Genomic DNA, 25,670 nt, shown 5'->3' on the forward strand with positions numbered 1-25,670 from the left:
GATTGGACTTCCTCCCTCACCAGCTGGCTCCCAACCTCCGGGAGCCTGCAAGGCCTCCTCGTCATGGGTGGCCTGTTCTTGCTGTCTTGCCTAATAATACCTTTGTCTCTCCCCTTAGTTTTCAGGTGTCTCCGCTCCACCATGGAAAGCATCGCTGACCGCCGTGCTGCTGCCCAACTTATGGCTCTCCAGATGTACTCCCCCATTCCCCAGTCTGATGAAGCTGACGATGAAGCACCTTGTGGCTGATGTGCACTTTGAACCCCCTGAGTCACTCAATGGGCCATCACCCTTGTGCCAGCAAAAGACCGGCTACAAAGGGGGGGGGATTCCACTAGGGGCCCTCCGTCTCAACCCCGGCGAAGCAACCAACGGCTGCGCAAGGGCTTAGGGCTCGCTTGTTGCCTCCCTCGCTAACTATCCTTGTCCTTTCTTTCCTTTTTCAGGGTTCATGGAGGTGATACTCTCCACCAGAATGGATGTTCAAGTATCAAAAGGGGGGAATGAAGGAGTGGAACGCCGGTACTACCTGAATACTACTGAGCAACAGGACAACCTCATGTTTTGTGCCTACTGATGGACTTTTACTTATGCACTCTACCTCTGCTTTTGGCTGTTTGGCCACACCTTATTACTGCACTGGACATTTGTGCCTTATCCAGTTTTACTGTTTACTAACAAGACAAGTTTGCTGTTTACTAATGTACAGACAGAATGCAGGGCTATTAGATATATAGCTTGTAACAGTAGTTTGCAAGGCCTATACAAGACCAGCTTGCACGTAGCAACGCCATCTGAATAGGCGACCTTGGAGGGTGCTGACACCCCCCTGCATTCCTGAGCCGCACCTTATCTCCTGTGCTAGAAAGGAGCATTGTGTGTACAGAATAAGCTGCTAAGTTTCGTTTTTCTTGCCAGTATCATTTCAGTGTTATGACGTGTGTACGTACTGGGACTACAATTTTGTACTGTAAGAACTACAAATGTTTACTGCGCATGACAGTTGTGACGTGTAAGGGGCCAAATGCGCAGGCCCAGTAGGGAAGTATAAATGTAAGCGTCAGATGATTTATGACACACAGTGTCCCGAGGCTACTCGGTGCTGTTCACTTGCTAGCAATAAAGTTGCCTTGTTTGGAACCAAAATTTGCCTTTCGTCTCCTGATTTCCCACCTGTTTCAAAAGCATACACCAATATTATGTTAAAATAGGCATATTAGTCCCATTCTTAGCGGAAATGCCCTAAACAATCTTGGACATGCATCAGGAACACTGAGGGGAAAATTATCAATGTGGGCTATCATGAAGCTGTTTTATTTTACTGTTAACTCCAGTTATTAGCAACTAGGTCGTACTGCATAAAATTGGACCTGTGCTAAAATAACGTCTTAACAGTAGCCCAGATTGATAACTACACCCTTAATACATTGAATATAACTAGAAAAGCTCTTTGTTTTTGTTTTGTTTTTTCAGTTCAAAATTTGACCACAGCAGTGGCCTTCACATTTTTAAGTTGGGGCTGCTTTGGGTCCAAAAGGGCTGAAGGAGAGCTGGTAAATAGCTTCTCATGCAGAGCCATAATGAAACAGGTGGGAAATCAGGAGACGAAAGGCAAATTTTGGTTCCAAACAAGGCAACTTTATTGCTAGCAAGTGAACAGCACCGAGTAGCCTCGGGACACTGTGTGTCATAAATCATCTGACGCTTACATTTATACTTCCCTACTGGGCCTGCGCATTTGGCCCCTTACACGTCACAACTGTCATGCGCAGTAAACATTTGTAGTTCTTACAGTACAAAATTGTAGTCCCAGTACGTACACACGTCATAACACTGAAATGATACTGGCAAGAAAACGAAACTTAGCAGCTTATTCTGTACACACAATGCTCCTTTCTAGCACAGGAGATAAGGTGCGGCTCAGGAATGCAGGGGGGTGTCAGCACCCTCCAAGGTCGCCTATTCAGATGGCGTTGCTACGTGCAAGCTGGTCTTGTATAGGCCTTGCAAACTACTGTTACAAGCTATATATCTAATAGCCCTGCATTCTGTCTGTACATTAGTAAACAGCAAACTTGTCTTGTTAGTAAACAGTAAAACTGGATAAGGCACAAATGTCCAGTGCAGTAATAAGGTGTGGCCAAACAGCCAAAAGCAGAGGTAGAGTGCATAAGTAAAAGTCCATCAGTAGGCACAAAACATGAGGTTGTCCTGTTGCTCAGTAGTATTCAGGTAGTACCGGCGTTCCACTCCTTCACTTTTTCACCTTGGAAGAGTTTTCTGCTATGTATTGAATTTTTCTGGGTTATTTCCAGTCCCCGAGACACCCCCAGACCAAATGGAGGTATCTCGAACACAGGAAATCCCCAAGGCTGCTTTTACTATATTCACCTCGTTTATCTGAACTCCTTACTTACCAGAGCTGTGTACTAGCTCTTAAGTAGCCAAGAACACATACTAAGTATAATTAAGAGTATAAGAAGGTATCTTTTATTTCTTAAGGATCAAGTATGATTACAATTGGTCATTAGTCTGCAAATACAATTTACAGAACACTATTTGTCATGATAAGTACCATTCAATTGGTTATAGGAATATAATACCCCAGCTGCACACAGGTACTTTCTGGGTTTTAGTCTTAAGTGACATATCTTACCACTCAAGGGTATACATGGGAAAGCAATTGGGTAATTTGTCAATTCTATTGCGCTACATTGGTTTCACCTGGAGAGCGAGAGCAGCCATGGCCACCCCTCTCTAGCTAGAAGCAGGAAATACGCCGATTTTTATAGGTTTGCTCAGGATACGGGTAATATGACAGTAAGCACACCTGATTGTATCTATGTTTATGTCATGGTTAACACTGATTGGCTATGCTAATGAGTAGCTTCAAAATCTCATAAACATGTTTTTCATCTTTTAGATTCAACCACAAACTTTTGCAATCCCCTTGCACCTGGCCTTTCCCAAAACAATTGTTACCCACATATTGCTACATCTTCCTGAGGAGCCATCTGTGTCCTGTTTTTGAGGATTTTGCACCCTAGCTCCTCCCTCATTTTGCTGCATGGTGTGTCCCAATAGCTCAGGAGCTTGCTGGAACTTCAGAGTTCAAATTACGACTAAAGGCCTGTACATTTCTGGTCATTTTTAGATCCTGAACCAAAGTCTCAGGCCTGGGCTGCCAAATACTAATATACAGTATACTGGAGCCAATGAACTAAATCTAGCCTAGATTCATGCTAAGAACACTGAGCACTTACTTCTCCATGATTCCCCTGCAGAGCCAGATCACCAGCTGTTTCATTCCACTTTGTTTTAAGAGAGAGATTAGACCCAGCTTCCCTCAAATATTGCAGCAGTTTAGAATGACCTTTCTCTGCAGCCAGATGAAAAGGCGTCTTCCCAAGCCAATCTCTAGCATTGATGTCTGCACCATATTGAAGGAGAATGGAAGATGTTTGAATGTGACCTCCGAAGGCAGAATGATGTAAAGGAGTCATTCCTAGCTGGTCTCTGTCATGCGCGGAGGCTCTGTATTGCAGGAGTAGATATACTGAGATTGCAGAGCCATGCCTTGCTGCACGATGCAGGGGCGTGAGCTGATCTTTATCTGAAGCAGTCACCGAGGCCCCTCCTTCTAAAAGCAATCGTGTGATCTGGAAGCGAGAGGGATTAGATGAGTGAATGCACTTGCGGCTCCAGGATTCTCACTACATTTATTTGGATTTATTAACCGCCTTTATGAAGAGATTCACCCAAGGCGGTACATGCTTCTCTTTTAAATAGGCTAGGCCTTTGTGAACTTCTTGGCTCTCCACAGTACGAGCAAAAGATTTGCAGAAGATTTGTAGATGTATGATATTAAAAATGTGAAAATGTTCATTTTAATTTGGGGTAATGTGGGGAGAGGCAGTGTATATGCCGCATTAAAAGTTTATTTACTACAAATAAACAATCTAACAGAACACAGAAGATGATGACAGGGTGATGTGTGCAAAAGCTATTCAATCTATTTCCTCCTGCTGCCACTAGGTGGACTAGGTGTCCACCTAGGGTAACAATATATATATATATATATATATATATATATATATATATACTAGTGAAAAAGGCCCGTTTCTGTCAGAAATGAAATGGGCGCTAGCAAGGTTTTCCTCAGAGTGTGTGTGAGAGATGGAGAGTGTCATAGAGAGTGTATGTGAGAGACAGAGAGTGAGTGAGTGCCCCTCCCCCTCCCTTTATGGTCTGAGGCCCCCCTTCCACCCCTACCTCTTCTCCCCTGCCCCCCTGCAGCCACCCATGTCCTGTGACCCTCCTCTCCCTCTGCCCCCCCTGCAGCCACCCATGTCCAGCAACCCTACTCTCCCCCCTGCCCCCCTCCAGCCACCCATGTCCAGCGACCCTACTCTCCCCCTACCCCCCTCCAGCCACCCATGTCCAACGACCCTGCTCTTTCACCCAGGTTGTATAACCAATTCTTCGGGGGAAGGCAGGCAGGAAAGATCCCCGGTCCTGCCTGCCAGCTGCTGCCCCTGCTGCCAGATCGCTGTTCAAAATGGCCACCGAGACTTCCAATGGCGGACTCGCGAGACTTCTGCTGAAGTCTTGAAGGCCGCCCTTGTAAGTATTGGTGGCCATTTTGAACAGCAATCCGGCAGCGGGGAAGCGTCAGCACCAGCACCGGGCAGGCAGGACCGGGGATCTTTCCTGCCTGCCCCGAAGAACTGGTTACACAACCTGGGTGGATGAAGGAGGAGCAGATGAGAGAGCAGGGTCGTTGGACATGGGTGGCTGGCGGGGGGGGGGGGGGCAGGGGAGAGGAGGGTCATTGTTTGATGCGCCACTCCCTGCCACTTGCTCCGCGTTTCCCTACTCCTCCCCCTGCCTGGGAATCAGCTGTGACGTCAGCCTGGCTACGGAGCCTAGCTCAGCAACTCCGAAGGCACCACGGACACAGGCAGACATATTGGAATGTTGGTGGTGAGAATTATTATCTAGGATATATATTTTTTTTGGGGGGGCAGCAATGTGACAGTAGAGTGGTATCTCATCATTCCACCTCTTCCTTTTCCTCTACTACTGCTGTTCTACCTTTTCTCAGACACTACACAGGTACATAGCACCAGTGCAGGAATTTTCCATAGAGGCTCCTGCTCAAACGCTGCTGGTCTTTTGCCTTTGTTTGGTGGAAGCTGAACGGTTCTCCACCTGAACCTGCTGTGACTGGGAAGAGGTAGGGTGGCAGGGGAAAGAGAAAGGTGTGTGTGTGTATGTGGGGGGGGGGGGGGGGGAGATGAAGGACATGAGACTGGGATAGGGAAGAGGAAATGAAATGATGGACCTAGAGTGTAGGTAAGGGAGATATTAGACCTGGATGGGGTAGGAAGGGTAAAGGCAGATGCTGGACCTGGAGGAGAGTATGGTTAGAGAGGGGATAGGGATATATGGGATCCCCGGGGGGGCAGGAAGGGGAAGGGTAGATGCTGGACCTAGGGGGGCAGTTAGGGAGTGGAGTGGAAGATGCTGGTTACCTGAAGGACAGGGGAAAGGGAGTTGCTAGCCTCCTTGTGGGGTACAGAGGGAAAAGGAATTTACTGGACTAAGGGGTGTGTGTGTTGCCTGGGGCTGGAAGGAGAAAGGGGGTTGATGGATTCCTGGGGGGGGGGGGGCAGAGTTAGAGGGAAAGGGGGTACAGGACTGTGGGTGGGGTGAGAGTAGGGCTACAGCTTTCCTACCATCAGATACTCTTGGACTGGCCATGGATCCCTGGCTTTACCCTAACTTTGCCACTAAAACTCTGTGCTTATTGCAGCCTTCCGCCCCTATTATTAGAGACTGTACTGTAATTTTCCTTTATCTGACAAGACCAATTAGCCTGGATAGATGCACAGAACTAAGTAGTTGCATTATGAAGGACATTCTGTTTCAGTTTTGCAGTAGAACATTTTCTCAGGTGGAAAACAGCACTTTGTTGTTTGTTTGTTTTTTAATTTTTAGAACCGAGGAACGGAATTTCAGTACCACCTACTGGCATGATTTGAGTTCTGCAGCCATTGTACGTTCAGGATTTGCCAACCTATGTAAAAGTAGTGTGGCAGCCTTAAAAAGATTGTAAAAAAAAAAAAAAAGTATTATGCTAGTCCAAGAATAAAGGAATCACTTTATTTCACTTTCCTTTTGTTTCATTTCTATTTCTAACCTTTATAGTTACAGTTCTTCGCCCATGTAAAAAATGATGTTGCAGGTAGATAAATCTTCACTGAATCACTGGCCCATTTGTGAACATAATGTACACAGTATGCTAGGTGCCGGGAGGGTGGACTTACCACGTCACCTCTGGTGTGTCACTGCTCGAAATATGTGAAATTCACAGTGGCCTTCGAATGATTTCATGCTGGTCACTTGATCTTTGCACAAGACACAAAGCACTGCCTTTCCCACATTCTTACTATATTCCTTATTTGTTTTGAAATACGTTCTCCAAAACAAACAAAAAACAGTCAAAGAAGAAATGTATTTAAAGGGCTTTCAAATATGTTAAACTATGGTGCATGTAAAGAAACGAATTATAACCACTGCTAGAATTATGGCCACCTCGGGGAAAGCAAATGTTGGATAGCTGGGTATAAATTCTATATAAGTTGCTAAAAGTTAGGTCAGTATTAATGTAACAGCAGAATTGGGCACAAAATCTGCTCTAGAATACTAGCATAAGTCTGCAGTTATGCGCCAAAATTTACGTGTGACCACTTATGCATTGTCTATGGCTGGCATTAATGGTAGCGCATGTAAATGCAACTATTCTATAAAGTGTGTGCATGCCCCTCCCACATTACATCCCATGCCCCTCCCACGTTAACATCCCCTTTGCATTTGTGCATAAGAGAAGTTAGATGCGCTGTTTATAAAAACTGCAAACTGATGCCAATTAGGCTTGTTAACAACAACTATTGGGATTTATTGCCAATTATTCATCAATTTAGTGCCAAGTAATTGACTCACATAACTGGCCCTATTCAATAACTGTGTGCCTAACTCGGGTACCATTTATAGAATTGGGGGGGGGGGGGGAGGTATGCGTCCTTCTGGCTTTTAGGTACCAGTTGTTTTCCTGATGTGGCTTAAGAACCTAACTAACATTTTCCTTTCTCAGAGCATATCATGCAACAGCTGTGCAAGGCAGAAAAACTTACCTTCTGTAACACTGGTTTGTCTGTTCTCTGATTTGTTTCTTTTAGGTTTGAAGTATTGTTCTGTTTATGTTAATGTTTATGTGTAGAAATAGAGCATTCGTTCCAGTGGATTCTCGGGATTTTCCTGCTTTGTAACTTTAGATCATTGGTGGTTGCACTTGCGTTGTGTTAGACATACAGAACTTTACATATTAGTTACAAATAGAATGCATTCTACTTTTTGATAGCATTTTTCTGTTTGTATTACTTTTTTTTTTCTAGCTGTCTGCTTGTCTTTGTCTCCATTGTCATGAGTGGTGGTGTACAGGCCAAAGCTAATAGGTAAAGTTGATACCTTTAAGTTGATGTGTGCCAGAATTTATAAATAAAAGTGTAATATTTGTGATGGTGCATTGAGTGGAGTAGCTGAACATGTATTGATCAATATTCTTATAGTAACATAACAAACTTAGCAAATGAACCAGATGTGCTAAAAGGTATCTCCCATTTTGTGTCTATGAAAATTATGCTAAGAATATCTGACTTCTAGGATGCATTTGCAGAATTGTATTCCCTACCTTCTCATTTCCAGATTCAGAAGCTACATGAAGTGCAGTTTGGCCATCGTGATTTGTGATATTTGGATCCACTTTCCTCTTCAGTAGGTATTTAGTACTTTGGACACACCCTGCCATAACCACTAGTTGCAGCAGTGTGACACCAGTATGCTTTGTGTCCTCTAATGAAGCTCCCATTGATAAAAGCAGGTCAAGCACATCCGTGTGGCCATTGATAGAAGACCAGTGCAATGGAGTCCACTTGTTAATATCTTTAGCATCAACAGAGGCTTTGTATTTGAGTAATGTTTTTGCAGCAGATACGTGCCCGTTGGCTGCAGCTAAATGTAGGGGTGATTGCCCAGAAGAGGTCAGAGCATCTGGCAAAGCTCCGTTCCGTAAGAGACATTCCATGCTTTCCGTGTGTCCATTCCAAGCTGCCCTATGCAGTGGTGTATAGTGACAAACATCTTGTATACGAACGGATGCTCCCTTTTGAAGAAGGTGCTTTATCAAAGGAAGATTCCCACAGCAAGCGGCAATATGAAGAGGTGACCACCCTCTGTTGTCCCTGTCAAGGGTTTGTAAAAAGTAAAAGTAGTTATTCGTTTTAATGTTTTTCCAAAGCAGGAAATTTTCTGAGCATAATTCTTTTAGGGGCCCTTTTACTAAGCCGCGTAAGCATCTATGCGCGCCCAACGTGCGCCAAAATTGAGTTACCACCCAACTGCTATGTGGCTCTTGCGGTAATTTCATTTTTGGTGCATGTCCAATACGCGCGTCTGAAAAATTTTTTTTTATTTTCGGGCGCGCATAACGGACGTACGCCAAGTGGCATTTGATGTGCGTAGGTCATTACCGCCTGGATTCTTTACCGCTAGGTCAATGGCTGGCGGTAAGGTCTCGGACCCAAAATGGACGCGCGGCAACTTTAATTTTGCCACACGTCCATTTTCAGCAAAAAAAGGGCCTTTTTTACAGGCACGCTAAAAAATGGATCGGTGCGCGCCCAAAACCCGCGCCTATACTACCGCAAGCCATTTTTCAGCGTGCCTTTGTAAAAGGACCCCTAAGTAAAGATAACTCTGGGTTCTGTTGCTCCTAGCGATTTCACAGCCTAACTCATATGAGTGGTTGGATGTGTTTCTTCTTGTCTGCTGACTTATGAAAGTAAAATAAAACCGTAGTGAGAGTGGGACATTGGTGAAAAAGAATAAGCAAACAGAGATTAAGTAGAAACACACAGGAAAATTCATCCACAGCTTTTCCTATAATTCATGTGTTGCTCATCAAACGGAGCCATGTGGGTTATGATCCAAGACTGCATGAAAAAGATTTGATATAATAAGGGTATTAAAACAATATTCTGCATTACGATCAGTGCAACGTTAACACGGGGATCACTGCGGGGAAAAAAAATAAGAATTACAAAGTGGCAGCAAGAAATGCATGCTCAAAAGCCATGACATTTTTTCAAGTTTAATAAATCTCAACATTTATTTAACCATGTTAATAGAAAATTCCCAAATTTTAGTCTTGGAATTCAGTATGTTATCTTCCACTGAATGAAGCCTTGGACTGATTCAGAGATGATGTCTGTGTTTTGAACTGCATGCTTGCAGGAAGTGAAATGGGAAAGTGTAGCCTTTCTCATCATCAGATGGTACATCTGAGAGCAAGGAGCTACCAAAAGAATGGAAGAAATGTTTCCTGTGTGTGTCCAGTAAAATGTTTGATCTGATCATTTTACTCAGAGGGACTAGGCTAAGAGTACTTATACTTTAAACTAGAGGTTCTCAACCCAGTTTGCACCCAGCCAGTCAGGTTTTCAGGATACCCAGAATGAATATGCATGAGATTGATTTGCATACAATGAAGACAATGCATGCAAATTTATCTCATGCATATTCATTGCAGGTATCTTAAAAACCTGACTGGCTGAGTGTGTCCTGTTAGCTTAGCGAGGTTTAAAAAAAGGTTCGGACGGCTTCCTAAAGGAAACGTCCATAAGCCATTATTAAAATGACTTGGGGAAAATCCACTGCTTATTTCTGGGATATCTGTATATCTTTGCAGGCTAAACGGTGTGTAAGTCCCCTTTGAAGAAGCGTTGCGAAACAGGCACCTGTTGGGGCATACAGGCACACCTGTGAGGTAACGCACCAGTCCGTTAAGCTAAGTGCTGCATATGTTGATATATTATAATGGGAAAGAAAAAAATACAATAGGTGGGTGGAGGATAGAGTCAATGATTATATCTTGACACATATATACAGATTCACCACGGGAGTGATGTGAATAGCAGTAGTGTCTAATGATATGAGACGTCACCTCATTTATGCTACACAAGTGTTTTGTGTGATATCCTTCCGTTTATATTTTGATATTGGTTTATTTCTGGGATAAGCAGCGTAAAATGTATTGAAGTTTTTTGGGATCTTGCCAGGTATTTGTGATCTAGATTGACCACTGTTGGAAACAGGATGCTGGGCTTGATGGACCTTTGGTCTGTCCCAGTATGGCAACACTTATGTTCCTGAAATAGCAATTTCTTCACCTGCTTGGGAAAAGTACAATAATTTACCTGTGTTTATACAGCACTAGTAAGCCACTCAAAAAGGGCTCCAATAAGAAAGGACTTATGATGGTGCATTTCAACCAATCGGTAGTCTCTTAAAAGCAGACAACATCAGTAACCTATCTATCCCAGAGCACAACCATCAAACTGGATGAATAAGTTGCAGAATGAACAAAATAAGGATCCTCCCCCGCCAAAACCCTGTAAATCAAACATAACACCTTAAACTTCACATGCCAAAAAAACTGGCAACTAGTGATGCTTATTTATTTTATTTATTACATTTGTATCCTACATTTTCCCACCTATTTGCAGGCTTAAGGAGCAAAGGTGTAATATGATCAAAAGAGGATTGTGAAAAATTGCAAGAGGACCTTACAAGACTGGGAAATTGGGCATCCAAATGGCAGATGACATTTAATGTGAGCAAATGCAAAGAGATGTATATAGGAAAGAGGAACCCAAGCTATAGCTAATTAAAATCTGGAATTCATTGCCAAAACAAGTGGTAAAAGCAGTTAGCTTAGCAGGGTTTAAAAAAGGTTTAGATAACTTTCTAAAAGAAAAGTCCATAAGCCATTATTAAGATGGATGTAGGGAAACTCCACTGCTTATTTCTAGGATAAGTAGCATAAAATCTATTTTTACTCTGTTGGGATCTTGCCAGGTATTTGTGACCTGGATTGGTCACTGTTGGAATCAGGATACTAGGCTTGATGGACCTTCCATCTGCCCCAGTATAGCAATGCTTATGTTCTTAAAATGAGACACATTGCCAAACAGTCAAGCTGCTGAATTCTGGGCAGATTGAAAGGCTCTAAGAGAAGTCAAACACAAATCAAGTAACAAATAACAAATATTTACAATAATCAAGATGCACAAGAATGAGCACTTGAAGAACAATCCGAAAATCATCATGAGAAAGAAAACATTTTAAACGACACATCTGCAGTCTATAGCAGGAGCTCAAGATTAAGCTCCTCACAAAAAGTTTCATTGTGAGAGCAGAATCAACAATTACTCCCAAACTCATAATTTGAGTATGAAGAGGAATTTCAACCTGATCCAATTTCAACACCAGAGGAGTTCTTACCAAAACAGTATTAGATCACACCATCAATTCAGTTTTCGTAAGATTTATAGCCAGCCAATTGGTTGTCATCCAATCATTAATCCGCAACAGAGTTTAGCTCTAGACAAAACATCAAAGGAATCCCTGTAAACAGGGGGGAAAATACCTAAAACATCATCAGCATACAACTTATAAAAGACCTCAAGCTCATCTAACCACTAACACAATGGTGACATACATATTTAAGCCCCCTTCACAATTGCATGCAATACCATTTAGGCTTAAGCTTAAGAAGTGTGCATAAGTAGTGCTTATTTTGCAGTTATGTGCATCAGACGTGTATAACTGCAGCTGAGCTTGATACAGAATCACCCTTTAAATCTCCTTTATAATAATTTGTCAATCTGCGTTCCTGGATGGCTGGCTGGCTGGGTTCGTAACCGTATGCAAATGAGCTACTACGTAATCGGCTCGCCTCCAGCCTTCCCTTCCCTCTCAGTGTCCCACCCTTGTAGAAAGAGGAAATTACATCAGAGGAGGGTGGGACACTGAGAGGGAAGGACCGCTACTAAATGGACTTGGAAAAATCTACAATTTCGGGAATACCATGTATAGAATGTTTGTACGTTTGGGAAGCTGCCAGGTGCCCTTGACCTGGATTGGCCGCTGTCAGGGACAGGATGCTGGGCTTGATGGGCCTTTGGTCTTTTCCCAGTATGGCATTACTTATGTACTAAAGGCTTTTCTATTTTCTGCAACACAATGAAACCTAAGATCGTACTTGGCCACTACCTAACTCTCCTTCTCTACGATTCCTCAATGTGTCTGTAACACATTTATTTTTGTTACATTTGTGCCCCGCACTTTCCCACTCATGGCAGGCTCAATGCGGCTTACATATTGTATGCAGGTACTTATTTGTACCTGGGGCAATGGAGGGTTAAGTGACTTGCCCAGAGTCACAAGGAGCTGCCTGTGCCTGAAGTGGGAATCAAACTCAGTTCCTCAGTTCCCCAGGACCAAAGTCCACCACCCTAACCACTAGACCACTCCTCCATGAACCTTATTGACCATAACACCATTTTGTATTTGTTCTCTACTGGAGTGTACTGTACCATGTAAGCCACATTGAGCCTGCAAATAGGTGGGAAAATGTGGGATACCAAGGAAACAAACAAACAAATAAATAAATAAATAAATAAAAATTAATACATATCTTATCAAAAGACAATAAATTAATGTTGCCGTCTCTCTTATATGTTTCAACATAACCAATACTCTAGCCTAGCTTCATGACAAACACACAATCATTCCTAATATGTTAAAATGTTATAATTAATTATCTGACTGTATTTTGTTTTTGATGTTTTTTCTTGACTGTAAGTCACATTGAACCTGAGCTTGTTTGGGATAATGTGGAATACAATAATAATAATAGTAACTTATCCCTCTTTCTGTGAGCTTACCAGCTTGCTGTTGCTAAACCTCGGAGGGAATATTTCTCCACTCTTTTACAAAGGGACACTAATTCAGCCCGACTGTTTAGACTCGTTAGGCAACTTTTCAGTACAATGACTCATTTTAATTCCTCCAACTTCCTACATGCTGATTTGGCACTTGACTTTCTTAGAAAATAGCTATAATTCACTCTTCCTTATCCTGCTTTGTCTCTGCCTTTATTGACTCTAGATTTGCCAGACTCTGTGTGTGTTCAGACTTAACATTAGCTCTAAATTTGAGTACAATGAACTCTGATGATAATATAGACCCTTCATCTTTGCATTCTGCCCTGAGTTTTAGTGGCCTCTGTGGCTGAATTCTTCCACAGCCTACTCCAGATCCCTGTGCCTAATTTTCTCTTAAAACGATAAGGATCCGTCTTTCCCTAGAGTGTGTTCCAACGTTACTGGCTTGCAAACTAGTACCTTCCCCACTGATTGGAAGTAGTCTTGTGTTCATCCTCATTTGAAGAACTCAAAGCTAGATCCTTTTACTGCTACTATCGCCCAGCCTCAAATTTGCCCTTTTTTCTTGATGTCACCATGAGGTCCTTTTCTTATCCCTTGATCTCATGGCTTATTTCCAACTCAAAACGATTTCATCGTGTAACGCCTATACTTGTCAAACTTCATTGGCTGCCTATCCACTAGAGAATCCAATTTAAGATACTATCATTAGCTCACAAGATCTATTATTCAAGTTCTCCTCCCTATCTTTCTTCTTTAATTTCCCCATATACTCCTACATGCTCATTACACTCTTTGGACTCTCACTGGCTCATTCTTCCCTCTCCTAGACTCGCTCGATGGGAATCCTCACATCACTCAGGGGTTGTTTTACAAAGGTACACTGAAAAATGACTTACGGTAGTGTAGGCGTGGGTTTTGGGGGTGCGTTGAAAATTGCCACCCGTCCATTTTGGGTATGAGACCTTACTGCCAGCCATTGACCTAGCGGTAAAGACTCACGCGGTAACTGGACGGTAATGACCTACGCCCACCAAATGCCACTTGACATGCGTCCGTTATGCTCGCTCAAAAATAAAAAACATTTTTCAGACACGCGTATTGGAAGCACGCCAAAAATGAAATTACCGCAAGGGCCACGTGGTAACCAGGCGGTAACTCCATTTTGGCGCACATTGGGTGTGCGTAGGGCCCCTCAACTTTCTTTTTCTTAGCACATTTCCTCTGGAATTCTCTTCTCCCTGGCCTCTGCTCCAAGTCAGCACCTAAAAACCTTAAAATCCGATTGAAGATGTTTCTATTTGAACTAGCCTACGGTTCCATATAGTAGACTGTGGTTGGCACAGATCAAACTCCTGGGACCTGTCCTCCATCTCTCCTCATTCTTTATCCATGGATGAAAGGCTCTTTCTTATTGTTTTATGGTCTTCTTTTTCCTGCATTTATGATTTGTTCCTTTTTATTTGTGAACTGCTTTATCCTACCAGTTAGCCAAAGTGGTACATCAAGCTCTAATAAACATAAACATACATTTGATTTATGAATAACTCTCTGCTTCTTCAGCAGCTTGCTGATTTGCATATTTATGGTACTGCCCTTAAGTGGTTACAGTCTTACCTGTCCATTAGATCTTTCAGGGTAATTTGGTCTGGATCTGTATCCTCACCACGTTCATTACAAGGTGGATTACCTCAGGGCTCCAATATTAAACATATTTCTTACAGCTTTGGCTTTACTGGTGACATCCAGCTGTTAATTCCTCCTTAAATGACCCTCTTTCTGGACTTACTCATAAACTTGAGGTCATTGCATACTAGATAATTAACCATGGCTTGAAATTGAACCAGAGTAAAACTGAAGTGGTATTATTCTCTTGGTATTCAACCCCTTGTATAAATAGGGGTCCTTTTACTAAGATGTACTGAAAAATGGCCTGCAGTAGTGTAGATGCATGTTTTGGGTGCACGCAGAATCATTTTTTAGCGCACCTGTAAAAAAAATGCCTTTTTAAAATTTTTGCCAAAAACGGACGTGTGGCAAAATGAAAATTGCCGCACATCCATTTTGGGTCTGAGACCTTACTGCCAGCCATTGACCTAGTAGTAAAGTCTCATGCAGTAACCGGGCGTTAATGACCTACACACATCAAATGCCACTTGACGCAGGTAGCTGGTGCATACCAGAAAATAAAAAATATTTTTTCGGACGTGCCAAAAATGAAATTACTGCAAGGGCCATGCGGTAGCCGTGCGGTAACTCGGAAATGATACAAGTTGGGTGCGCATAGGAGCTTATGCAGCTTAGTAAAAGGGCCCCTAAAATTTCTGTCGATTTAAGATACCCTATCGTTCTCTGTGATTCACTGAAGGTGTTTGGGATTACCCTCAATAAACATCTCATGTCTGATATACGTTTATCAAATTATATCAAGAAATCCCATACTGGGAAAGACCAAAGGTCCATCGAGCCCAGCATCCTGCTTCCAACAGTGGCCAATCCAGGTCACAAATACCTGGCAAGATCCCAAAAAAGTACAAAACATTTTATACTGCTTATCCCAGATATAGTGGATTTTCCCCAAGTCCATTTAATAACGGTCTATGGACTTTTCCTTTAGGCAGCCGCCCAAACCTTTTTTAAACTCCACTAAGCTAACCGCCTTTACCACATTCTCTGGCAACAAATTCCAGAATTTAATTACATATTGCGTGAAGAAAATTTTTCTCCGATTCGTTTTAAATTTACTACATTGTAGTTTCATCGCATGCCCCCTAGTCCTAGTATTTTTGGAAAGCGTGTTCCACTGGACCACTTATTGACCAAAGCTTTTTGCTTCTGCTTATTCGTGCACTTGTCATATCACAGATTGATTATTGTAATTCACTTCTTCCTGTCTTACACCATTATCAGCTTACAACATCAACTTGCACGTAATACTGCTGAAGTGTTATTCTATGGTGCACGGAAGTATGACAGGGTATTCCCATGGTTTATAGAAGTACACTGGCTCCCTGTTGGGCACTGTGTCTTGTACAAAATTCTTACCACTGCGCATCAGTCATACTATAGACATTTACCTTCTTTCCTGTCCAGTTCATTTATCCCATATGTAGCAACACGTTCCCTGTGTTCTGCACAACATAGGGACCCTTTTACTAAGCCTCATAAGCGCTTTTGCACGCCCAGTGCACTTCAGTTCTGAGTTACTGCCCTATTTCGTGACAATTGTAATCATCGACTCACCCCCAACCTGCCTCTTTTTTGATTATGAAGTAATCAGATACAGGTAAATAAACTAGAAAATTTGCAAAAAACATTTAAATATTAAGAAAATAATAAAAAAAGAGGCAGGTTGGGGGTGAGTCGATGATTACAATTGTCATGAAATAGGGGTAAACCTTATTGGTGGCACAAAAATCGCCCCGGTGACTATATGAGACTTTCCCTGATAAACCTTTTAGAATAACACATTGGAAAAGCCCATTTGGAAGATATTAGACGCTCTTGCTTTAAACTCTACGTATTTTTAGGATAAGCAGCATAACATGTTTTGTACTTTTTTGGGATCTTGCCAGGTAACTTGTGACCTGGATTGGTCACTGTTGGAAACAGGATGCTGGGCTCGATGGACCTTTGGCCTGTTCCAGTATGGCAATATTTATCTACTTATGATTTAAAAATAACCAGATATTCAAGCCGAAGCCCGGACAGGTCTGGGAATAACTCTGCAAGCGGTGAGCAAAACGTTCACCGCCTCCGACTAAATATCAGACCCTATGCAACTGCATGGATTGTCCCATAGTCTTTGTACTTTTTGAAAGCGTAAACAATGGATTCTCATTTACCTGTTTCACTCCATTCAGGACTTTAATATAGATATTCTAAAATTAAGTTGGTGCATTCATACACAACATCACACTAGGTGCATGTGTTCTGGAGGAGGGGCAAGAAGAAAGTACAATATATCACTCTTCCCTGAGGACTGACATGGAAATTATTGGATTAGACAAGGCAGGAGAGAGTTACAGATGGGAGAAAAGCTGCCAGTTATCTGTGACTGAAGGGTGACTTCACCATCCCTTCATTTGTTCCCATTGAGCTGAATGGTCGAAGGAGCAGACGGAAGCTGAGGCACACTGAAAAAAAATAATAAATAACACACTTACTGTGAGTTCACATGTACACCAAAGCTCAGCAAGCCATTGAATTGTTCCAGTGCACCATCCCAAGCAGCCTTCTGCAGCAGTTTCTCTCTGCTCTCCAATGAGTTATTATCAGAGGACCTCAGGTGTGGCCACCTCTCCAGCTGCCACTGCTTCATGCTTGCACCTCTCCTGACTTGACGTTCAGACTTGGAGAGTGACACATAATCGTGAAGTTCCAGCAGTTTCCATATCATCTCCATGTGGGTAGTCATGGCTGCTTTCAGTGGGGTTGGAGGGGAATCTGTCCAAAGATTGCTTGGTGAAAATTTTGGCACACTTGGGAAAGAGGGTTCACTATCTGTGCAAGTCTCACTCTGTAGCCCAAATCTGTTTAAGGACCTGGGATTGGACTGAGCCTGTTCCTGTTTTGCTGTTTCTATGGGCACCACAATTTGACACGTTGCTTACTGGTGAAAGCTTTGCTTCAGCTCACTAAACTTCATTCCCGGAGTTCTTAAGCTTTCTTTTGTCATGGGGCAGATTAGTTTCCAAAACAAAATTTCATAACTGAAGAATAAATAATAAGGTTTTTTTTTTTTTTTTAATGAGGCACTGAACATTTTTCCAAAACATTTGCTAATATGGTTTCTGACATGAGAAACACATATGAAAAACTTAGGGAATGCATTTCTATCCTCCTGCATCTTTGGGCTTTCACCATTTTTTTTAATTAGTGGCTAATCTTTCTAACAGTTAAACATTTCTTCACAGTATCCTTTCAGCAGAGACAATAAATGGGCCAGAATCTGGAGAGACTGTAGATGTTCCTGAGTTTTTAGATACCTCCCCTCACACCTGAGGTATATTGGTAGCTGTCAGTACTGTTTTCAAGTGTAATGCAAATACAGAGTATCTAAATGAATGGGAGTGTGGTGGTGGTGGTGGTGGGTTTCTTACAGCCCATATTGCAAACAACTTTGACGGTTTTCACTCACCTGCGTTAAACCCACCTGCACAATTTGCACTTATATGTAGGCTGCAGAGAGGGGGAAAATGCTTACTTTTGATGATATCATGTACATACGCTATTTTTTGACCCAAACTAAACATTCACACAAGAACTGCCTTTTTTTGTTAAACGCAGGTTAAAGTAAACATACTGTGAACTCCACTTGTAATGTTAGGGTAAATTATTTATTTATTGCATTTGTATCCCACATTCCCCCACCCTTTTGCAGGCTCAATGTGGCTTACATAGGTTTGTTGACAGTGTCATAACAAGATAACAGATACAATTAGTAATGTGAAGCAATCAGGTAGGGAGGGGGAAAGAAGGAAGGGAGTGATTAGGATAATTGAGTGGGGTGGTGAGGTGACTTAGTGAGATTATAGGTGTTCATTGTACAGACGGGGAGAGGGATCTTGGGGGTGACGAAACAGTGTGACAAGGCGGTGACCGCAGCCAGAAGGCTGCCAGGCTGCACAGAGAGAGGCGCGACCATCCGAAGAAAAGAAGCTCCAATGCCCCTGCACAAGTCGTTGGTGAGGCTCCACCCGGAGCACCGTGTTCAGCCTTGGAGGCCGTATCTTGCTAAGGATGTAAAAAGAAAAAATACTTGAGCACCTACATTAGTTTCTGTACCTGCAGCCTACCATACAGAGCCAGCTACTAGTTAATTAAGTCATCATAGCCCTTCCAGGGATAATCCAGCAGCCCAGCTTCTGAGGATCCATTCCTTCTCAACAGGATTCCTTTATGTTTATCCCACGCGTGTTTGAATTCTGTTACAGTTTTCATCTCCACCACCTCCCGCGGGAGGGCATTCCACCACTCTCCGTGAAAAAATACTTCCTGACATTTTTCTTGAGTCTGCCCCCCTTCAATCTCATTTCATGTCCTCTAGTTCTACCGCCTTCCCATCTACAGAAAAGGTTCATTTGCGGATTAAGACCTTTCAAATATTTGAACGTCTGTATCATATCACCCCTGTTTCTCCTTTCCTCCAGGGTATACATGTTCAGGTCAGCAAGTCTCTCATACGTCTTGTAACGCAAATCCCATACCATCCTCGTAGCTTTTCTTTGCACCGCTTCAATTCTTTTTACGGCCTCCAAAACTGAACACAACACTCCTGAAAACTGCTCCTCAGAAATTCCAACCCTAAGATTTACCAAAGGGGCTCTCCATGCTTCAGAAGTTGGATCACTGTTCAAGTTATAAATGGCTCCTAAAGTTAGGCCTATTATGTATGGTCCACGCTAAGCTACTATTCTGTAAAGGGCACCCTGCGCAGAGCATCCTCTATAGAATACTAGCTTAGTGCATATTTTGGACCAGATTCTATATAAGGCACGGCGAATAGAGCATGTTAAGTTGTGTGCATGGCCACATGCTACTCAATTGAGTAATGAGCCAATTAGTGATGATAATTGGGCGATAACAACCAATTATCATCACTAATTGGCAACAATTTGAATTTACACCTGCTTATTTTTAGATGTATTCTAAAAAGAGGCATGCGTAAATTCCAACATGCGTAGCTGAAAAGGGGTGTGGCCATGAGAGGAGTGTAGGCATGTCAGAGTGTCAATTAAATCTATGGGCCCCTTTTACGAAGTGGCGGTAAGCCCAATGTGGGCTTACCGCTCACTAAAAAGGAACTGCCGCCATGTTACCGCAGCTTGGTAAAAGGGGCCATATGTGCATTATTATAGAATTTGGGGGAACGCGAGTACATTTAGGTGTGTGCAGGTTTTCAGTGGCGTAAATGGCCATGCCTAAATATACACACGTTTCCCTAGGCTATGCATTATTCTATAATATTACTGTAGACACAGTTTATAGACTAGCGCTACCTTATTCTGACACGCCTACATTTTAGACGCCATGGGCCAGATTCTATATATGCTGCCTAGAAAATCTGCGTGGAAAATATTTATGCCTAAGCGTATTCCATAAGTGGTGCCTATGTTTAGGCGCGGTAAATAGAATATGCTTAGTTGATATTCTGGCACCTAAAACAATGTGCCTCTATTTATACCAGCGAAAACACGGCGTAAATCCCGGCATGTAGATTTAGACACAGAGGGCCATATTCAATAACAACGTGCATAAATTTTGGAATGCCCATGAAAACACCCATTTCCCTGCCCATAACCACAAAAGTGAGTTTCACGAGGAAAGCAGATAAAACACAGGGGTTTTCTTTTTGGTTGTGTTACAGGATTGTCATTTTTTTTTTACCACTTTTCTGCACCAACCCCCAGATTCTAGAGATCCACACCGAAATCCAAGCGCATTCTGTAACAACGCGCGTAACTTAATTGCCTTAACAAGCCAATCGTCGTTGATAACAGCACTTAGCAAGCAATTATGAGCACAAATTGACAGTAATTAGAATTTACGTGCACAACTCGCTAAGCGGATTAAGCCGGCAGTAGCACATAGACTACAGCCCTAATGCTTAGAGGGACGCTGACAGGCAGCTTCAGCAGTGCAGTCACAGGTCCTAGGGGAAGAGTGGTGTTGGGTTTAAAACTGGATCCAAGATACTGATGTGTGGGCAGGAAAGGAGAACAATGTTGCAGTCCCAGCTCAGCTCCTTAATCAGTGATGCAGCGCAGATGGCACTGTATTACCACGAGGAGAACAGGCATCAGAACGTAGCCTGCACATAACTTGCTGTGCTGTGCTATGGATAGATGCATAAGCTGCTGCAGTTCGGAATCATGTGCAAGCCACGGGTTGCTGTTTCACACCAGGAGCGGACTGAGAATACTCTGGACCCCTGGGGGCACTGAGAATACTCTGGGCCTCCCCGCTACCGCCACCCCCACAGCCCTTACCTTCCTCCATGTCCAGCATCTCCTCTTCTACCCTCCTCATGCCCAGCGTGTCCCTCCCCTTTCCCGCCTTCTTCCATGCTGCTGCCGAATGTGCTGCTGCCCGCAGTTGCTCCACAGTTTAAAATGGCATCTGTGACCTCTCTCGGTAGTCTTGCGAGAGTTCGCGGCCACCGTTTTAAACCGCGGAACTGGCACAGGACACAGGCAGCAGCGGGGAGAATCGTCGCTTCGCCTGGGCAGCTGTACTGTGTGGTGGAAGCCGGCGGTAGCCACTAGACCACCAGGGCGGCTGTAGCATGTGATGGCAGTGGCGGGCAAGGGGAACCAGGCAGAGCCTCTGGGCCCTCGGGCACTGCCCGGTTGCCTGGTCAGTCCGCCCCTGTTTCACAGCTTTTCTGATACCCGCTCAAAGATAAAGTGCCTCAGCCTCACAAACACTGAGGGGGAGAAGGGAAAGACGGGCAGAGCTGGGGATTTGCTGAATCCCTTGAAAGCCCCGACTGCAGGCCATTGCTTGCTTGCTGCACAACACCCAGGTCAGCTGTCCTGTCTGCCTTTCCCTAGTCCTGATCCTGTTCTGAACTGTGCTGTTTGCATTAAGTTTCCACCTACAGATTAAGAAAGGAGAGAACTTCCTAGACCTCCGTGTTGTTATTTGGCATCCCAGAAACTACTGAGGGAGGGGTAAGCTATACATGTGGCCTGTAATTAGAGGTTGCTGGTAATTATAGGGTTTTCTGTACTTTCCTGTTTGCATATCTGACGTATTAATCACAGGTTTCAGACATTATTCTAGCAACGGCTGTCAGTCATGGTAGCTAAATAATCACAATGTATCTCATGTTAAATGTTAAGTTAGTAAGCCAGTGAAGATCAACAGTGAAATACAAATGTGCAAAGATCAATTAAAAGTCCGCCCTGTCCGTGACGATATTCGTCACTGTCACATCAAAAAAACCGAGCAGTATCCAGTACCCAATGCTGCAATATGAAAATGTTTGCAGCGATAAAAAAGGGTCACTGCAAGTGTCTGTTTTACACAGGTGGAAGCAGGAAACCAAGATATTCAAAACATCTTTTGTGTTGCGGACAGTGGTAAACCAGGAACTGTCTCAAGGGGGCATGGAATAAAGCTCACGGTAACTGCCAAAATTCCACCTAAGCGCTATGCTGAGCTATACAGAGCATATATTTGAAAATACACATGGGCAGAACCTTACAGAATACTGTAACTTAGGTGGGTATTTGCAGTACTTAAGTGCTAACATTCCAACTGTATGACTGGTGTGTTTCTGCATGCACACGTATTTGTTTATTTATGACATTTATATCCCTCATTATTCCAAACAAGTTTGAGTTCAATGTGGCTTACAATAAACAGTATTGGATACATAAGTAATGCCACACTGGGAAAAGACCAAAGGTCCATCGAGCCCAGCATCCTGTACACGACAGCGGCCAATCCAGGCCAAGGGCACCTGGCACGCTTCCCAGACGTACAAAAATTTTATACATGTTATTCCTGGAATTGTGGATTTTTCCCAAGTCCATTAAGTAGTGGTTTTAGGAAACCGTCTAGCCCCTTTTAAAACTCTGCTAAGCTAACCGCCTTCACCACGTTTTCCGGCAACGAATTCCAGAGTTTAATTATGCGTTGGGTGAAGAAAAGTTTCTCCCATTTGTTTTAAATTTACTACACTGTAGTTTCATTGCATGACCCCTAGTCCTAGTGTTTTTGGAAAGCGTGAACAGAGGCTTCATATCCACCTGTTCCACTCCACTCATTATTTTATATACCTCTATCATGTCTCCCCTCAGCCGTCTCTTCTCCAAGCTGAAAAGCCCTAGCCTCCTTAGTCTTTCTTCATAGGGAAGTCGTCCCATCCCCGCTATCATTTTAGTCGTCCTTCGCTGCACCTTTTCCAGTTCCACTATATCTTTCTTGAGATGCGGCGACCAGAATTGAACACAGTACTCAAGGTGCGGTCGCACCATGGAGCGATACAACGGCATTATAACATCCTCACACCTGTTTTCCATACCTTTCCCAATAATACCCAACATTCTATTCGCTTTCCGAGCCGCAGCAGCACACTGAGCAGAAGGTTTCAGTGTATTATTGACGACGACACCCAGATCCCTTTCTTGGTCCATAACTCCTAACGTGGAACCTTGCATGACGTAGCTATAATTCGGGTTCTTTTTTCCCACATGCATCACCTTGCACTTGCTCACATTAAACGTCATCTGCCATTTAGCCGCCCAGTCTCCCAGTCTCGTAAGGTCCTTCTGTAATTTTTCACAATTCACATAACAATTCACATAACAAAGAATAATTCATAGGAAAGTAATTTGTTGTAAAAATCCAATTTTACAATACAGTATCATAAACATACTGGGATAACTATGGATGTTTAACATTTAGAAAATCTATTATGAATGAGAAATTGTACATGAAGCAAAGAGAAAGTTAATGGTAAATAGAGTAATAAACAATTCAGGTAATAATTAATATATAGCCAGTTACACAAGTATTCTATAATGGAAAGTAGACAGGGCAGGATTAACCCTTCAATGGACCCCTGGCAACCAGGTACACTTGGTCCCCTGCCCCCACATCCCAGGTCCAGCATCTCCCTTTACTCCCTTCCCCTCCCCACTTCAGTAGTGCATCTCCCTTGGAATGAGGATCACTACCTTTGTTTTGCTAGCTAGCTCTTTGTCCTGAGTGGGAAGAGAGGCACAGAAAATGTTAGAGAACAACTCCTGCCCCGGTAACCATGATGAGGAAATATTAGCCAGCCTAGAGGAACAGATGCCTACCTTATTCCATAGGCAACCTAGGGGAACAGCTATCTATCTTAGTTCTTATGCAACAGCTCCATTGGTTGCTACCCTCTGTAGGGTAATGTACTTGATGATGTCATATTGTTGCAAAGCCAATGCCTGATGCAGCAATGTGACCTAATCAACTTCAGCGTGTTGGAGAGGCCATATTGCTGCATTGGGCTTATCTATAATGTGACTTAATCAAGTGAGCATAATGTACCCTAGACAAGGCGGGAACCACTGAAGCTACTGCATTGGGGAATAAGGAAGGTAGCTGTAGCAGATGCCAAGGGTGGACCATCCCAAAGAGTAAGATTTACCACGAAAAATGAGAGATATTGAAGGCCAATGAGTGAGGTTTTCTCATGGGACCCAGCCATGTCTAACACCAGCTCTGGTAGATGTACAATCCAAGCACTGACATAATCTAATCCACAAACAGAAAATAAAGTTCTTTTTTCTACCTCTGTTATCTGGACATTTTATTTTTCTCATTGTGTTGATTCTAGTCTCTGTTTTCTCCTTTCCTCCGGCTTCTCTTAACTCTCTTGTCAAGGTCTTCCTGTCCATCTAGCATTTCTTCTCTCTCCACATCCACCCTGTCCATCATCTTCCCTCTCTGTGTCTCTATTTTTGCCCAATTCGGCATTCCCCCTCTGTGTCCATATCCCTCCACCTCTGTCCAAGCATCACCCCTCTATGTCCCTATTCCCCCTGACATGCCCAACATCACCCCTCTATGTTCCTATACCCCTTTCACATGTCCAGCATGGGCCCCTCTGTGTTCGTACCCCCCATGTGTCCAGCATTGTCTCTCTGTGCCCTTATCACTCTTCCCCATTTCTCACCACTCTTCCCTTCTTACATGCCCCTCCCCCAAAGGGCCAGCATCTTTCCATCTCTCTTTCTACATATCCTTCTCCCCCAGGGTCACCATCTCTCACTGACCCCCTCCCCAGGGTTTAGCATCTCTCCCTCTCTTCCCTTCCTCCTGTCCCCTCCCCAGGGGTTCAGCATATATCCCTCCCTCCTCCCCCACCCCGCAGGGCCAGCATCTGTTCTCCTTCCTCTTCCCCCACCCCACAGGTCCCAGCATCTCTTTATTTCCACCCCCTCTCCTCCTACTGACCCAGCATCTCTTCCTCTCAGTCTTCTCCCCCCCCCCCCCCCCCCGAGTGGTTCTTTACACTTAACTTTGCAGTCAGCTTTAATCAGGCCCTGCTACAACTTGGTTTTAAAAGGGTCTTTTGGCTCATTTGCCTCCTCTCCACCCTGTTCAGAGTTGCTGACCACATCTGCTGGTCATGCAGGGGCGTAGCCAGACTTTGGCGGGAGGGGGGGGGGTCCAGAGCCTGAGGTGAGGGGGCACATTTTCGCCCCCCCCCCGGTGCCGCTGACCCCCCCACCATTGCCGACCCCCCCGCCACCGCTGCCGCCACCACCACCACCAACTTTGACTCGCCCCTGCTGACGACCTCTCCACACCCCTCCCACCACCAACCCGCCATTGCCGTCACCTACCTTTGCTGGCAGGGGACCCCAACCCCCGCCAGCCGAGGTCCTCTTCTTCCGGCGCAAGGCTTCTCTCTGCTTCTGAGTCTGTTTCGGTTGCTGGCTGATCTGCAAGGCTTTGTTCTGTTTCTGTGAGTCTGACGTCCTGCACGTACAACGTGCAGGACGTCAGACTCAGAAACAGAACGAAGCCTTGCACCAGAAGAAGAGGACCTCGGCTAGCGGGGGTTGGGGTCCCCCGCCAGCAAAGGTAGGCGACAGTGGGTTGGCAGCGGGAGGAGGAGTCGAGAGGGTCGTCGGCAGGGGGTCCAGGGCCAAATCTACGGGGGCCCAGGCCCCCGTGGCCCCACGTAGCTACGCCACTGACCTGCATTAACAGTTAACACAGAATATGTTAATTTTGTGTTAACTGACAAATGTGGAATGGGGAGGGGATGATACCTTTTACTTAACAAGTGGCACGGATGGTACATGAGCTGTTAAACATAGA

At 43.9% G+C, this 25,670-nt stretch overlaps 1 protein-coding gene across 1 annotated transcript; it reads right to left on the bottom strand.

The window, feature by feature from the left end:
- Positions 1-3,242: 3,242 nt before the first annotated feature.
- LOC115478366 (ankyrin repeat domain-containing protein 65-like) lies at positions 3,243-17,265 on the bottom strand. The gene is made up of 3 exons (XM_030215666.1): positions 17,015-17,265; positions 7,754-8,303; positions 3,243-3,659 (listed from the first exon to the last, which is right to left on the bottom strand). Exons 1-3 carry the CDS (start codon positions 17,263-17,265, stop codon positions 3,243-3,245), a joined length of 1,218 nt encoding a protein of 405 aa, XP_030071526.1.
- Between the last annotated feature and the right edge of the window lie 8,405 nt (positions 17,266-25,670).

This window comes from Microcaecilia unicolor, chromosome 10 (assembly GCF_901765095.1).
Source record: "Microcaecilia unicolor chromosome 10, aMicUni1.1, whole genome shotgun sequence".
NCBI lineage: Eukaryota > Metazoa > Chordata > Amphibia > Gymnophiona > Siphonopidae > Microcaecilia > Microcaecilia unicolor.